Source organism: Rhamphochromis sp. 'chilingali' (assembly GCF_963969265.1).
Source record: "Rhamphochromis sp. 'chilingali' genome assembly, chromosome: 8".
Classification (NCBI taxonomy): domain Eukaryota; kingdom Metazoa; phylum Chordata; class Actinopteri; order Cichliformes; family Cichlidae; genus Rhamphochromis; species Rhamphochromis sp. 'chilingali'.
In genome coordinates, this window is record NC_137935.1 from 32,328,744 (window position 1) to 32,341,852 (window position 13,109).

General features: G+C 40.2%; 1 protein-coding gene across 1 annotated transcript in view; it reads right to left on the minus strand.

Moving 5' to 3' along the window:
* Positions 1–2,944: 2,944 nt before the first annotated feature.
* pik3cb (phosphatidylinositol-4,5-bisphosphate 3-kinase, catalytic subunit beta) overlaps positions 2,945–13,109 on the minus strand; it is a 49,526-nt gene continuing 39,361 nt past the window's right edge. Inside the window, exons 15-24 of the mRNA XM_080889943.1 lie at positions 12,865–13,008; positions 12,595–12,694; positions 11,769–11,965; positions 11,568–11,677; positions 11,325–11,403; positions 10,042–10,209; positions 9,836–9,959; positions 9,581–9,726; positions 5,964–6,096; positions 2,945–5,123 (exon numbers count right to left, since the gene is read on the minus strand). Coding sequence (XP_080746069.1) covers positions 4,986–5,123; positions 5,964–6,096; positions 9,581–9,726; positions 9,836–9,959; positions 10,042–10,209; positions 11,325–11,403; positions 11,568–11,677; positions 11,769–11,965; positions 12,595–12,694; positions 12,865–13,008 — 1,339 coding nt within the window. The 3' untranslated portion in view covers positions 2,945–4,985. The remainder of the gene's footprint in view (positions 5,124–5,963; positions 6,097–9,580; positions 9,727–9,835; positions 9,960–10,041; positions 10,210–11,324; positions 11,404–11,567; positions 11,678–11,768; positions 11,966–12,594; positions 12,695–12,864; positions 13,009–13,109) is intronic.

Consider the following 13,109-nt stretch of genomic DNA (forward strand, 5'->3'; position numbering starts at 1 on the left):
AGGCAGGAAAAAACGGCATGAATCAGTGGGTGAAACTTTCTATGGCTTTTACTTTGAAAAGTTTATGGTATTCCTACAAAATGATGGCTTGGACTAGAGTCCCTCTTACTGGGTTTAGGGGGCTAAGCTGATGCATACATCATAAGCAATTTTTTTGGAAGGTGTGACTCAAAGGCACAGTGGGGTCAGAACCAGTAACTTTTCCCCCTTATACTATTTTAATGCCAAATGAAGGAATAATTCTGTATATCTTTATATATACAGTTACTTCTAAAAACTAGGGAGGATGAAGTCCTTTCAAAATTTCTAGTTCTTATTGTATTGCGACTCTAGCTCATAAGTCTCTTCAGAAGTGTTGCCATTTGTACTGATAGGTGCTACATCTGATCAGTTCTGGACTTAAGTAGTTCAGTGTCCTGAACATGACCTGTGTCCGTGTGCTTTTTGGAGCATTTCTAATGGAAGTATATGATAGACTGTGTGGTGCAACCTATCTAAAAGGTTTGTGCTTTAAATTTCAGTAAGAAAATCTACTATTTTATTAGTCTGATACTTGGCACCAATTAGTCTGTGTATTGAACTTATATAGTTTATTAATGCAGCTTACTAACATGGCTAGCCAGCCTTAGCTGATAACATAGCAAGCCACCATCCCATATAAATATGGTCACATTTGTCTCCAAAAAAACCTACCATGGTGGCAGGACAAAATGCTAATGTTGAGCCTTCTAAATGCCCACAAACAGTCACATCGAAGTAGCTACATCTATCTGTAATATACAGTCTGTGGTGTAGTGTGAAGTCATCAGTGATGTAATACTAATTATATTAATATGAAGCTGCTATTACAGATTCGTTCCTAACTTTTACACATTTTAATAGTTGAAAAAAAAATATACACACACACACACACACACACACACACACACACACACACACACACACACACACACACACACACACACACACAAAACCAGTCAAAAGGTTGGACACACCTTTATTTTCATGACTGTTTGCACACTCCTTGCATTGGATGAGCTTCATTGTGTAGTCACCTGAAGTGGTTTTCCAACTATTTTAAATAAATCCCCAACAGTGTCAAATTTGTTGAAAATTTGAAGAAAAAAAAAAATTATGTTTTCACCCAGTATACACAATATCTGACACCGTGCCTACACTCCCTACGACCAAAGCTTCTACAGGTTACTGTATTATGTAACTGCACTGAAGAACAACACACGTACAGCAGATGAGTCACACAGAGCACTGATTGTAGCCCAAGTGAAAGAGAACTGATAATTGATGATCTCTGGAGGTAGTGACTTTGTTAGCATTGCCCACAGAGAAAAATAAAAATCAGTCCCTGAGTCATCCAAACAGCAATAAAGAGCATTTTTGTACCGCTCAGACACAAAAGGAGCTTCATGATGAGCAGGGTGGCATTTATAAAAATCCCCTTATGGTCCTCTAACTGTAGAGATAGGTGAAAAACAGCGCTACTGACATGTGCAAGTTTGATGGCTGATTTCTATTTGCTTTTGTTTTTCAAGTCTACACTTAACAGCTAATTTCACTGGTGGAAATATTACTTTTTTAACTACACTCAACAAAAATATAAACGCAACACCTTTGTTACTGCTCCCATTCCCCATGGGATGGACGTAGAGACCTAAAATTCATTCCAGATACACAATATAACCATCCCTCCCAAACAGTGGTCACAAATCAGTCCAAATGTGTGGTAGTGGGCACATCTGCTATATTGAGATAATCCATCCCATATTCTCTGAAACGCCTGTGGAGACGGCTTATGGTTGAGAAATGAACATTCAATGCACGGGCGACAGATCTGGTTGACATTCCTGCTCTCAGCATGCCAATTGCACGCTCCCTCATTGCTTGTGGCATCTGTGGCATTTTGCTGTGAGACAAAACTGCACATTCCAGGGTGGCCTTTTGTTGTGGGCAGTCTGAGGTACACCTGTGCACTACTCATGATGTCAGATCAGCATCCTGATGTGGCACACCTGTGAGGTGGGATGGATTATCTCAATATAGCAGATGTGCCCACTACCACACATTTGGACTGATTTGTGACGGATGGTTATATTGTGTATCTGGAATGAATTTTAGGTCTCTACGTCCATCCCATGGGGAATGGGAGCAGTAACAAAGGTGTTGCGTTTATATTTTTGTTGAGTGTACGTGCAAATTTATGCATGCAGCCAGATCATTAAAGCCACCTATACTTAAATTCAGCTTGCCCCCACCCTGCCAGAAAAGCTCTGACTTTTCAAGGTATGTGCTCAAGACCTCAGAGTTCATCTGTTGGGTGAGTCACCAAGAAGTTAATGGCAGATAAGTTGAAAGGTGCAGTGAGACGGCTCTGCAGATTATTAGTTCAATCTAATTGAGAGCTGGGGAATTTGGAAACTAAAGCAGCATTAACAGTCACGTTCCTATAGCTGTTTTTGAATGTTTTATTCAGTGCAGTAAGGGCCATCTTCCTACTAAAGCATGTTTCTGTAGTGGACACGTACCAGCATGAGAACATGGGATTATTCATAATACACAAACTGGTCTTAAAAAAAAAGTTGCCTGCAGTTTTTGCTAGAGAGGGCATCACATTTTTGTAAAATTTCAGAGGGTTTGAAACCTTCTGCCCTTTTGATATTTTTCATTTAAATTAAAATAGAGGGAAAAAGAGGGAAACTTCTCTTATAACTAGACTCACTCATTTCTGGATGTATACAAACTGGTTTGACTTTTATATTTTTTAGCAAAAATAGCTGTCGAAAATAAGCCTGTGTATATTTCTGTCTAGAATCAAAAAGTTCTCTTGCCTCTTAGAAGAGGGAAAAAAAATATCCATTGGCCTATGTAGGCGCAGAAGTCACTCAGCCCACATCAAGCAGCAGAATAAAAAAAAGACCACAGACAGAAATGCAGCACAGTGGAAAATAAATTTAATAAAACTCCTATGAAAACAGAAACCAGCAAAACATTAAAAGCCTGTACATTTGACAATATCCAGTGTCTGAGACTTCTGAAGGCAGGTAGTGCAAAATGCAGCTGCATCACACATAAACCAGCAGGCAAAACCATTACAGGCTTGGGCCCGGGACCAATGTTTCATATGATTAGATATGGTTCATATACTGGGATATTGCACAGGAAAAAAAGAAAAAAAGAAAAATTCCAAACAGACGCAGATGCTGGTAGAGCACCATATGTTGAAACAAGTAAATAGCTTTACATTGCAGTGTAATGTCCCTACTGATAAATCCCACCCACACAGGTCCAGACTTCAGACTCCGCCCACATCTGCTTGTATGAGGACAAAAAGCCCTTTCAGAAATGCACTCCTTCCAATTAACCTGTGGGCACCTGAACAGGCCACCGTCATGTCTGCTCACTTTAATGGAAAAGTTGAGCTATCAGTCTCACCATAAGCATTTTTGTACACTTCAGGTCACATGACATGACTGGGCCCGTCTTTTAAACATCCTTGTGAGTTGCTCCGTCAGTAGAGAATGCCCTTAAATGATGATTTTCATCTTTGCCGGTCCAGAAGACATCTTCCTCACTGGAGCCTGTGTGGGAAGGGTGGGGGCAGCTCACTCAGCAGTACCATGCAGCTTGTCTCACTGACAAGTCAGTCAGTAATGTTACTCATCCCATGTCTGAAAGGGGCTAAATACACTTAAATAGAGCGGCACATATCTGCACATTCGATGGAAACAGACTGTTAAAAATACAGTAGAAAAAAAGAACAAAAAGAAACTGCTAAACATTTTTTCTGTTTTGGTCCTACCATGTTAAAAGCATCAGTTATTTCTCAGTGTACTTGGTGGCTTTAATGCGTTGAATTCTTTAAAAAGGAGGACAATCTGGGGTAGTGGTAACTGGCAGGCGATAACACTTTGGCCAACAATGCTTTTGATTTGACAAAGAGACGACGCACATTGTCAATTCAGAATAAAATAAACTAGAATGAACTGTTTAGTTTATTAAAAGACTATTTAAAATTTCTTATATATGCCTCTCTATAAACATTCCAGTGTTCAACGGTCCAAGTGAAGTGAGATTCAGACAGTGGACCAGTAGGCTCAGAGCATCTCTCGCATCAGTCCTTCTCTTTCATCATTTCCCTCACAAGTTGACTTTGTGGACTTGTACTCTGGCACATCCACATCCAGGGATACATTCTTAAATGGCAGAGGAAAAAGAAATGTCCGAAACGATACAATCTTCCTGAATTTTCTTTTAGGCACACTGAGACGGGAAGCGAGTGTTAAGATGCACTTCCTGTGGCTGTGGTGCACACCATTTTAAGACACAGAGTCAGATGGGTTTTTTTTTTTTTTTTCCATTCTGTCCTTTCTACACCCATCTCTTAGCTCTACTTAAAACAAGTTCAGGGGTGTGGGCACAATATGCACTCCATCAGGGTCTGTTCAGGCAGAGTTTCAAGTCCATCTGACATAACTCAGCCACTCCTAAATTTTATCTTGTTAGCCAGTAGTTCAGCCTGTTCTGTGTGGAGTTTTGTCTGAGAAGGTTTAGCGTGGGCACAGTGGGTGCTTCAGTTCCCTTCCTTTGGCTGCGTGCTCCATCGGCTTTCGTGCCTGTGCAAAATCTGCAATGACATTACCCACCGTGATTCCACTGAAATGTCACAAGACCATGAATGAAGATGGCTCACGGGGCACCGTGCCAGTGTGATGCAAGGTGAGGAGGGATACAGCAAGTAAGGATGCAGAGTAGCTTAACTGAAGAATGAGGGGGCAGATTTTATTCTGTATAGTACAGGAGGGGGGCGACTCTGCTCAAGTTTTGGATATTCTGCTAGATTCCCTTCTTTAAATTAGGGTCTCTGTCACCCTGTCTCCTTGGCACATCCTGCCTCTTCCCTCACACTCTCACGTTCCCTCACTGCGTCCTCTTGGGACCACTCCCCTAGCCTTTGAAAGGTTACAGCTGCCCTAAGACCGGTTGTCTTTGGCCACATTGTGGGCCATCCAGTTCACTTTAGTTGTCCAGCTCTCTCTCAGGGCTTCATCAAACTTTTGGCGGAACTGCTTGAGGGCCTCCTCATCAGTTTTACCCAGAGCCAGGGAGTCCTGAAAAGGGAGCGGAAAGTAAGACAGGATAAGTCATGTGGGCAGGAGGATGAAGATGTAGTCTCCCTGCATACATGCTGACACTCAGTTATTTAAAATGTTATAGACATGTGTATCTGTAGAGTACCAATTTGGAGAATATTAATATTTTTATAAAAGGATTCTACGCTGAAATCTGGAAGACAAATCACCCCCATGTGAATTAACTTCATGATGACATAATGGTCGAAAAATAGCAAGGTTTAGGAACAATGACTGAATTACTGACACTGAAGAAATAATGTTAGTATCAAGATTCTTACGAAGGTCCTGAAGCTATAAGCAGCTCTTTTTTAAAGATGATTTATGGAAATTAAAATTAAAGGTATCGTGGCTCAAGAGTTGGGAGCTCGCCTTGTAATCGGAAGGTTGCCGGTTCGAGCCCCGGCTTGGACAGTCTCGGTCGTTGTGTCCTTGGGCAAGACACTTCACCTACCGCCTACTGGTGTTGGCCAGAAGGGCCGATGGCGCGATATGGCAGCCTCGCTTCTGTCAGTCTGCCCCAGGGCAGCTGTGGCTACAACTGTAGCTTGCCTCCACCAGTGTGTGAATGTGTGTGTGAATGGGTGGATGACTGGGTGTGTAAAGCTATACAAATACAGGCCATTTACCATAGGTAGAGGTCTAAAAAGAAAACGGGATGATATGGATGCTAAGCTAAGCTAAAATATTTGGTTAATCTTTATAAAATACTGATATGTTTGTGCATTCCACCACTACAACACCATATCTATACATGCACACTGTAACAGAACTACAGTTTTTGTGCTCTCCTTGCATTGCCACTTGTGATTGTCGTACCTTTAAGTACTGGATGTCTTTAACTGAAGTGAGCTCAGGTAGTCCAGCAGTCAGCATGAGGGCAAACAGTGTAATGAAGAGGTTGCCATTCTTCCTCAAGATTAGATAGGCCTCCTCACAGTACTGTCGGAAACTACAGGAGCACACAGAGACAAACACACGTTAGTCATTTTGGAACATGGTTTCAATTATTTGCTTTCTAATGAAGTCTATTGTATTTTCTTAAAAACAAACAAATAAAACAAAAACCATAAATCAGTCAGATTTTATCTGCACCAATGTGAAAGCAAAAGCTAAAAGAGAACATGCGAACAGTACCATCCATTGAAACTTTCAATGGAGTTGTTAAGAGAGGTGGAAAAAGGCTTGAGAAAAAGGCTGCTCTGCTGTGGCTCTAAATCGCTCCCTTTTAAAATTGTGAGATGGGGCTTTAGGGGATGATTCACTCGTCAATCAAACCCCATCTTTCTTGAACTTTATTATAAAAAGGTTTTTTTCCACATTCCTAAAACCAATACAATGTTCCAAAATACATTTCAGTTTTCTAACAAAACCTTATGCACAGAATTTCTTAGTGAGCACAGACTGCTGGCCACTGAACCCATTAAAAAAAAAAAAAAAAAAAAAACAAAAAAACAAAAAAAAAAAAAAAAAAACTGCTGTGCCCATTTGATTCAAGTTTTGTCTTTTTACAGGAAACTGTAAATACAGACTATAACTGAGCAAAAAAAACCAAAAAGAACAAAAACTCCATTTGTATGCCTGTTTTTTATTGCAGTTCACTTCATAACTGTATTTGAGTTATTTGATGTATAAAACAATGCTAAATGGACTTGTTTTTACACAGAGCTTTTCTACTCGACCTGAGCACTCAAAGTGCTTCACAAAACTTGCCTCATTCACACCAGCACTTTTTTCTATGCTTTTTTCAATATAAGAGCTTTCTATCCAACATTCGCATGCATTCATGCTCTACCTCCTGAACTACAACCACCCATGCTAACAAAGTACACATGGTGAAGTCAGTGATTGTGATTCAAGGTTTTTGTTTACACTGTTTGTTGCTAGCAACACAAATGTGTCTGAGCTAAAGGGTGGACCAACACGCTCTTCGTAACGTGCCACACTTCCTTTTCACCATGCAGTAACTCGCTGCACTCATGACTTTGTCTCTGCTTGTAAGAAGCATTTTGAATCCACCTTTTTCCTTGCAGACTTCTGAAGGACACAATCACAGTTGCTCTTCTAGCTTTAATAAAAGCTTGCTGCATAATTTTTTTTAAGCACGCAAAGACCACAAAAAGACACCTCTGATAAATACTACTTGTGATCCAGAGGGAAATGCCAACTGTCACATTTTGTGCACAATGTGCCAGATATTAAACCACAACTGACGCAGCAATGCGCCGCTACTCCACTTTTCTTTTTACAGTATGCTTTGCTGAGCGATAAAGGTTATTTTCAAGCTCACATCATGCAGGATGTGCATCTCTGCGCTGCTCTTCACCAGCGCACTGCTGTGCAGATTAGTTGGATAACTTCAAATGTTGCTTCAGCATACTGGGTCTTATGCATGCAGACATGAGGTAATTGTAATTAAACATTTAATGCCTTGGGCTGGTCTTTAAGCTCTTCAGTAGTAATGAAGACATTATTTATATTATTGGTTCATTTATTGCTCAATTATAGTAACTTCAGCTGCAAAAACATTTGATGTTTCACAGGACTTGCTTCTAGGCATCTACCTTCTTGTGAGACAGTTACAAATGCAGATATGCATATAGGCCACAATAACAGATTACTATACCACACGGGTATTTCCACGTCACAAAATGAATCATCTACTTGTTCCACAACAGATCAGAACTTTGTAAACAACAGAGAGCCATTGCTTCGTAATGCCTTTGCACACCACCGCCAACGTGCACCTCATTCTGCAAACACAATACATGCACCATTCCACGTGACTGACATGTCTGAGCTTAGGTATCATTATCGCTGAGCAATAACTTAATGTAGTATCAAACCCATATTTTTCTTGACTTGGCAGCAGCAGCTCTGCACAGGTTTTTCTTTTTTTAAACTTTTTTTTTCTTTCCTTTAGCAAAAGAAAAAAAGAACCAGCAACAACAGTTACCAGAGCAGCTTTTAGATTACTAGAGAACATAATGCCTTACATGGATGTTTTCTATTATATTTGGATTGTCCAAATTTCATATAAAGGAAGAATAAAAGTAGAAAGCTGTATCCTTCACTGAGCACATTTTTGCTCAGTGACACATGCTGTTCACTGAGTCTCTACTGCCAACTGCTGGAGGGAGAAGGTACTGCACTGACACTGCTAAAGCTGTGATGTCATTCCTATGTGGCTGAAACAATTTTTTTTTTTTTTTTTTTTTAAAGTTTGCAGATGGAATATCACTTCAGAGTTACTTAGAAATACAAATGGAAATTGAGCATTTTCTGTCATGTAATGTATGTAGCTTTTTCATAGCATGATGAAGTCAGTTGCAATTTTCAGGATGGTAAATCAAGGAAAAAAAAAAAGAAAAAAAAAATCAACCAAGAAACAAAAACTTAACATTTTAGTCTTCTATTAACTTACCAATCATACGCTTGTGAGTTGCTAAAACAATTTACTCAGCTCCATTATAGTAAGGGGATGTTTCTAGGTCTCTCTAAAATGCTGACTCTTGAATCCTCACCAAGAACAGGAAAGCATATCAGATCACTCCGGTTCTCCAATCTTTACACAGACTTCTGTCAAAGAACTGATTTCAAAGCACTGAATAGCTTTGAGAGAAAATGCATTTCTGATCTGCTCGTATGAATAAAGTTTGTGTACGTCCCCAAAGTTAAAACAAAACTGGAGAACCAGTGTTCAGATACATGAAGTGTAATAGCTGAACTCCTGTAGTTCTTTTGAAACTATTATGTTTTATCAAGTATTGAGCTACCTAGTTCCACCCACTAGACGTCAATTTAGGAGGTTTCTGGGTATGAGTGGACACTATGTTTCTGTAGAAAATTCTCGGTAATAGTTGTATTTTGACCAGATTGTGTAGCCAGTCTGCGCCATTTAAATGAATTTAAATGAAATGAAGAATGGCAGCATGCATTTAAGACAGCAAACTCCTTCTGTTGCTGCACCCCCTGTTCTGGCCCCCCCGATGGTCCACACTATACTGCAACATTTACTCTCTTTAGTTGTAAAGCTTTTTATTTTTGTCTTGTATTAAAATAGTTACATTTTCCTGTATGAGTGATGATGATAATAATAATAATAATAATAATAATAATAATAATAATAATATTAATAATAATACATTTCACCATGATGTAGTTTACAAAAGGCACTTCTGGTAGCCATCTTGTTAAAGTGTGCCACACAAACTTAGCATCAGACAGGAAAACCAGAATTAGGGCCTTAAACTGTACTTGGTTTATTATTAGTCCAAACAGAGTAAGCTATCAAATGTAAATGATTATCAAATTAATCTTAATGATACAAAAACTTGACTGAATTGCAATAAATGGTTGAAGTTACAGTTTGAATCACAGTGGTTCGTGTGAACAGAGGTGCTGGGGCTGGAGGTAAACAGCAAAGTGAAACAAACCTGCCAAACTTTTCTGTGTTTCCAGTCTTGCCCTGTTGTATGACATGGATGAAGTCGTGTGTGAGGATAAATGGTACACGCTCCCTTTTGATGCCAAACTTGGACTTGAAGTTGCCCAGGATGTGACCGAAGTCTATGTGAAAGAGCTAAAAAAGAAAACAAAAAACCCCAAAACACACAAGGCCAATCAGTGAAGCCTGTGGAATCAGGAAAAACCAGGTGGAGAATGGAAAAAGAAAACTCAGATTGTCTAACCTGTCCATTGCTGCGGACCATGATGTTGTCACTGTGGCGATCTCCAATACCCAGGACATAAGTGGCTACACAGTAGCCTGCACATGACAGAGTGAACTCCTCGATGGCCCGGTCAAGAGCATCACTGTAAATGCACAACCACAAACAACACTTAAGATCATTTCTGAGGCTGCAGGCTTTTATCTGATCACTGGGCTCCAGCTTACCCAGAGTTCCTCTCTTTGAGCCAGTTAAGCAAAGCATCCTTGTTGAATGCCGCAGCTGCTGCTACATTGCTGCTGGTCAGCTGGATGTTTGCGATTGTTTCTGCAGATGAGACGACCTCAATCAGCCCGGTGCGGTCGCCTGTTGCCAGGCAACCATATGGTACAATTCTGTATAGACGGAGGAGAGCGTAACAATATCAGAACATTTATTATTATTATTATTATTATTATTTTTGGTTTATACATGGATAGACACTTGAAATATCTGATGTAGTGACTTTTGTCCTTTAACGTACAAATGAAGAAATTCTCAGATCTTGCTCAGTAATACATGTGTGACAGGTTTCTGGGTAAGTAGATAAATGTAACCGTGAGGGTTTTTTCCCCCCCCCAACTGTTTTTGCACTCCCAGTGTGGAACAATACTTTGTTATGCGGTTGGTCATGTTATTGCCAATGTTTTCACTTTAACTTCCTTCAGTTCCACAAGATGGCAGCAGGTCCTTGTTTTGTGACGTGGACCTGCTTACAATGACCTCTTCACTGTTCTATTAAACACAGCGCCCTCCTAGTCTTTTAAACCTAATACTCAGAGTAGGCTTAGGTTAGAGATTGTATTAGCAGTTTGACAGACTTTAATGGAGACCAAATGTCTTAAAGGCATTTGTTTCTCAGTCTAACTCAAAAATTAAAAAGCAAAGTAAATTATAATAGAGACAGCTGACAAGGAAGACTGCAAGTGATAAAATATCTCAGTATTTTTATTATATCGTCCCTGTTTTTATTCCCAGTGTCCCACTGCTTTTGAACTGTGAACCTGTGTCCCTGTAATCTGAAACACTGGCCACAGGCTCAACTGTCAAAACACCCCCCTCCACCGCTTAGCTCCAGATGTGTAGGTCTATGTATAGAGAGGGTTTTTGCAAAGTGTGAAGTGTGGATTTGATTAAAAGGTTTTTGACTTTCAGAATTGCACAGAAAATTTCTGGGGTTGATGCAGCTTTTAGAGAGCAACCCTGTGTAACATATGTACACAGCATGTTCAAGTAATTTTAAAGAAAAATGATGGGGTCATTTTTTAAATATTATTATCTATTAGCAATAGAATATATGGGTCAGGGTGTAGTACATGTGTGCCTGTACACAACTCTGTATACATGTTTAGAAAATGAGGCCAGAGGTCTAACTAGCACGGGGAGATTAACTCCCCACAGAGCACAGGAAGAAGAAAAACAATCTTGGCAAAAATCTGTCAGTCTAACACGCACACACACAAAAACTCACCTGAGGTCCAGATTTGCCTCCTTCCAGAGAAGGTCCATTAACCTCAAAATCTGGAGGGTCAACATGTCTTGTCTTAGGTCTAGGAGTAAAAGTCAAGATGAATACTGGGAAAGTGCCTCAGTTTGGAAAAAAAGGCAATATTAAGCTAGAAGGATGACTTTTCTCCTTCCATTCCTTTGCCACTTCCTGCTTCTTTTAATCTCCACCTTTCCAAACCCCCCTCCCCCCTTCTCTGATCCCTACCGTCTCCATTCTTAAAGATGATTCCCAGGGTGTCTCCACTCAGCAGCTTGTTGTTGTAAACAATCCAGAGGGGCTTCATCTTTGAGTCCATATACCGACACTTCTCCACACTATAGAGACAAAAAAAGACCCATCAGCTTCCTGTAAGAGCAAAGGTTGTCACACTCCGGTATAAATACATAAAAACTTGTGTAATCTTACTTGATGTCAGACAGCAGGACACTGGGGTTTAGAGGGGAGTGAAGGTCTGAAAGAGTCTCCGAGTATCCACTCTGTCTTAAACATGTCATCATGGCCTCCTTGGTCAACATTGCTTCCTTGGTTTTACTACGAGTGTTCTTGATGGTCCCTAATTTAATCAGCTCATTGACTGACTTTAGCTTACTCAGGGCTTCCACCTGGCATATCAAGAGAAGAACAATGTAACAGAACCAAACATACAGGTTTGATTTAACCCCGTGAACAAAGTTCTCCTGTTACTAAGAACTGATATAATTCTCCTGAAATAGACAACGTCAGCATTGTGTCACCACTGTGTATACGCTACCAAACAGGAAATTTGGCCAGATAAATGATAAGGAAGTCACAGGATGATTTGAGAAGAGACTGTCAAAACCAACAGTGTAGGGGCCAAAGGTCAGCGGGCAGGATGGGTGACAATGCTGGCACCGGAGAGGCTAAAAATACCATAGAGCTACCCCAGCTGAACTTAATAGATCAGCACTAATCTGTCAGGTGTGTGCAGATTTTTCAAAGTAAAATTGCAGTTTCTAGCAATAAAACATTTCAGCATATTTGAGTAACAGAAAAATGTTGATGATTTATTAATTAAATCTTAATAATGACATATCTACATCATGTCCTGACTGCCTGAAATAACAGTTGCAATACTTTAAGATTTCTGCCTCCAGCAAGTTTTAAGATTTGCAAATGAAACGTGGGAGTCTAAAACAAAGCAGTCATCACTTTTACTATTTTTTTTTTAATAGTGTGAGAGAATAGGTGTGTGTGGGTGCGTTCAGCTTGCCTGTTTCTTTAGAACCTCAATATGAGGGATGTTGCTTCTACAATAGGCTTCTAGGAGTAGCGCAAACTGGACTGAAACAGCTGGCATGTGGATCTCTGACCTGTAGAGGGCAGCACAGAGGAGGAATGGACAAACGAGAAACATCTAGAAATTTCAAACATTCCCTCTCCTTCTCCCTTAATTTGAATATGTAACTGTTCAAAGCCTGCATGTTTATTTCCACAACACTCAATTGCCTCCACACACACGCGCACACACAACCACACCCACCGTAGATGCCAGAAGAGGAAGTGTCCAATCTGGCGGTTTCTTTGAGCACGCTCTAACAGGAAATGAGTGAGGGCGCAGTCATAATAGGGCTCGTAACGCAACACCTGCACCAATTGTAGCAGGTACTGTGACAGTTCCTCATCACTGATGAGGGGAAAGAAGAAACAGGAAGACAGAAACTTAGAAAGACCATTTTTCTAAACAGTAATGTAATCCAGTGTATGATTAACAGCATTTAAAACAGA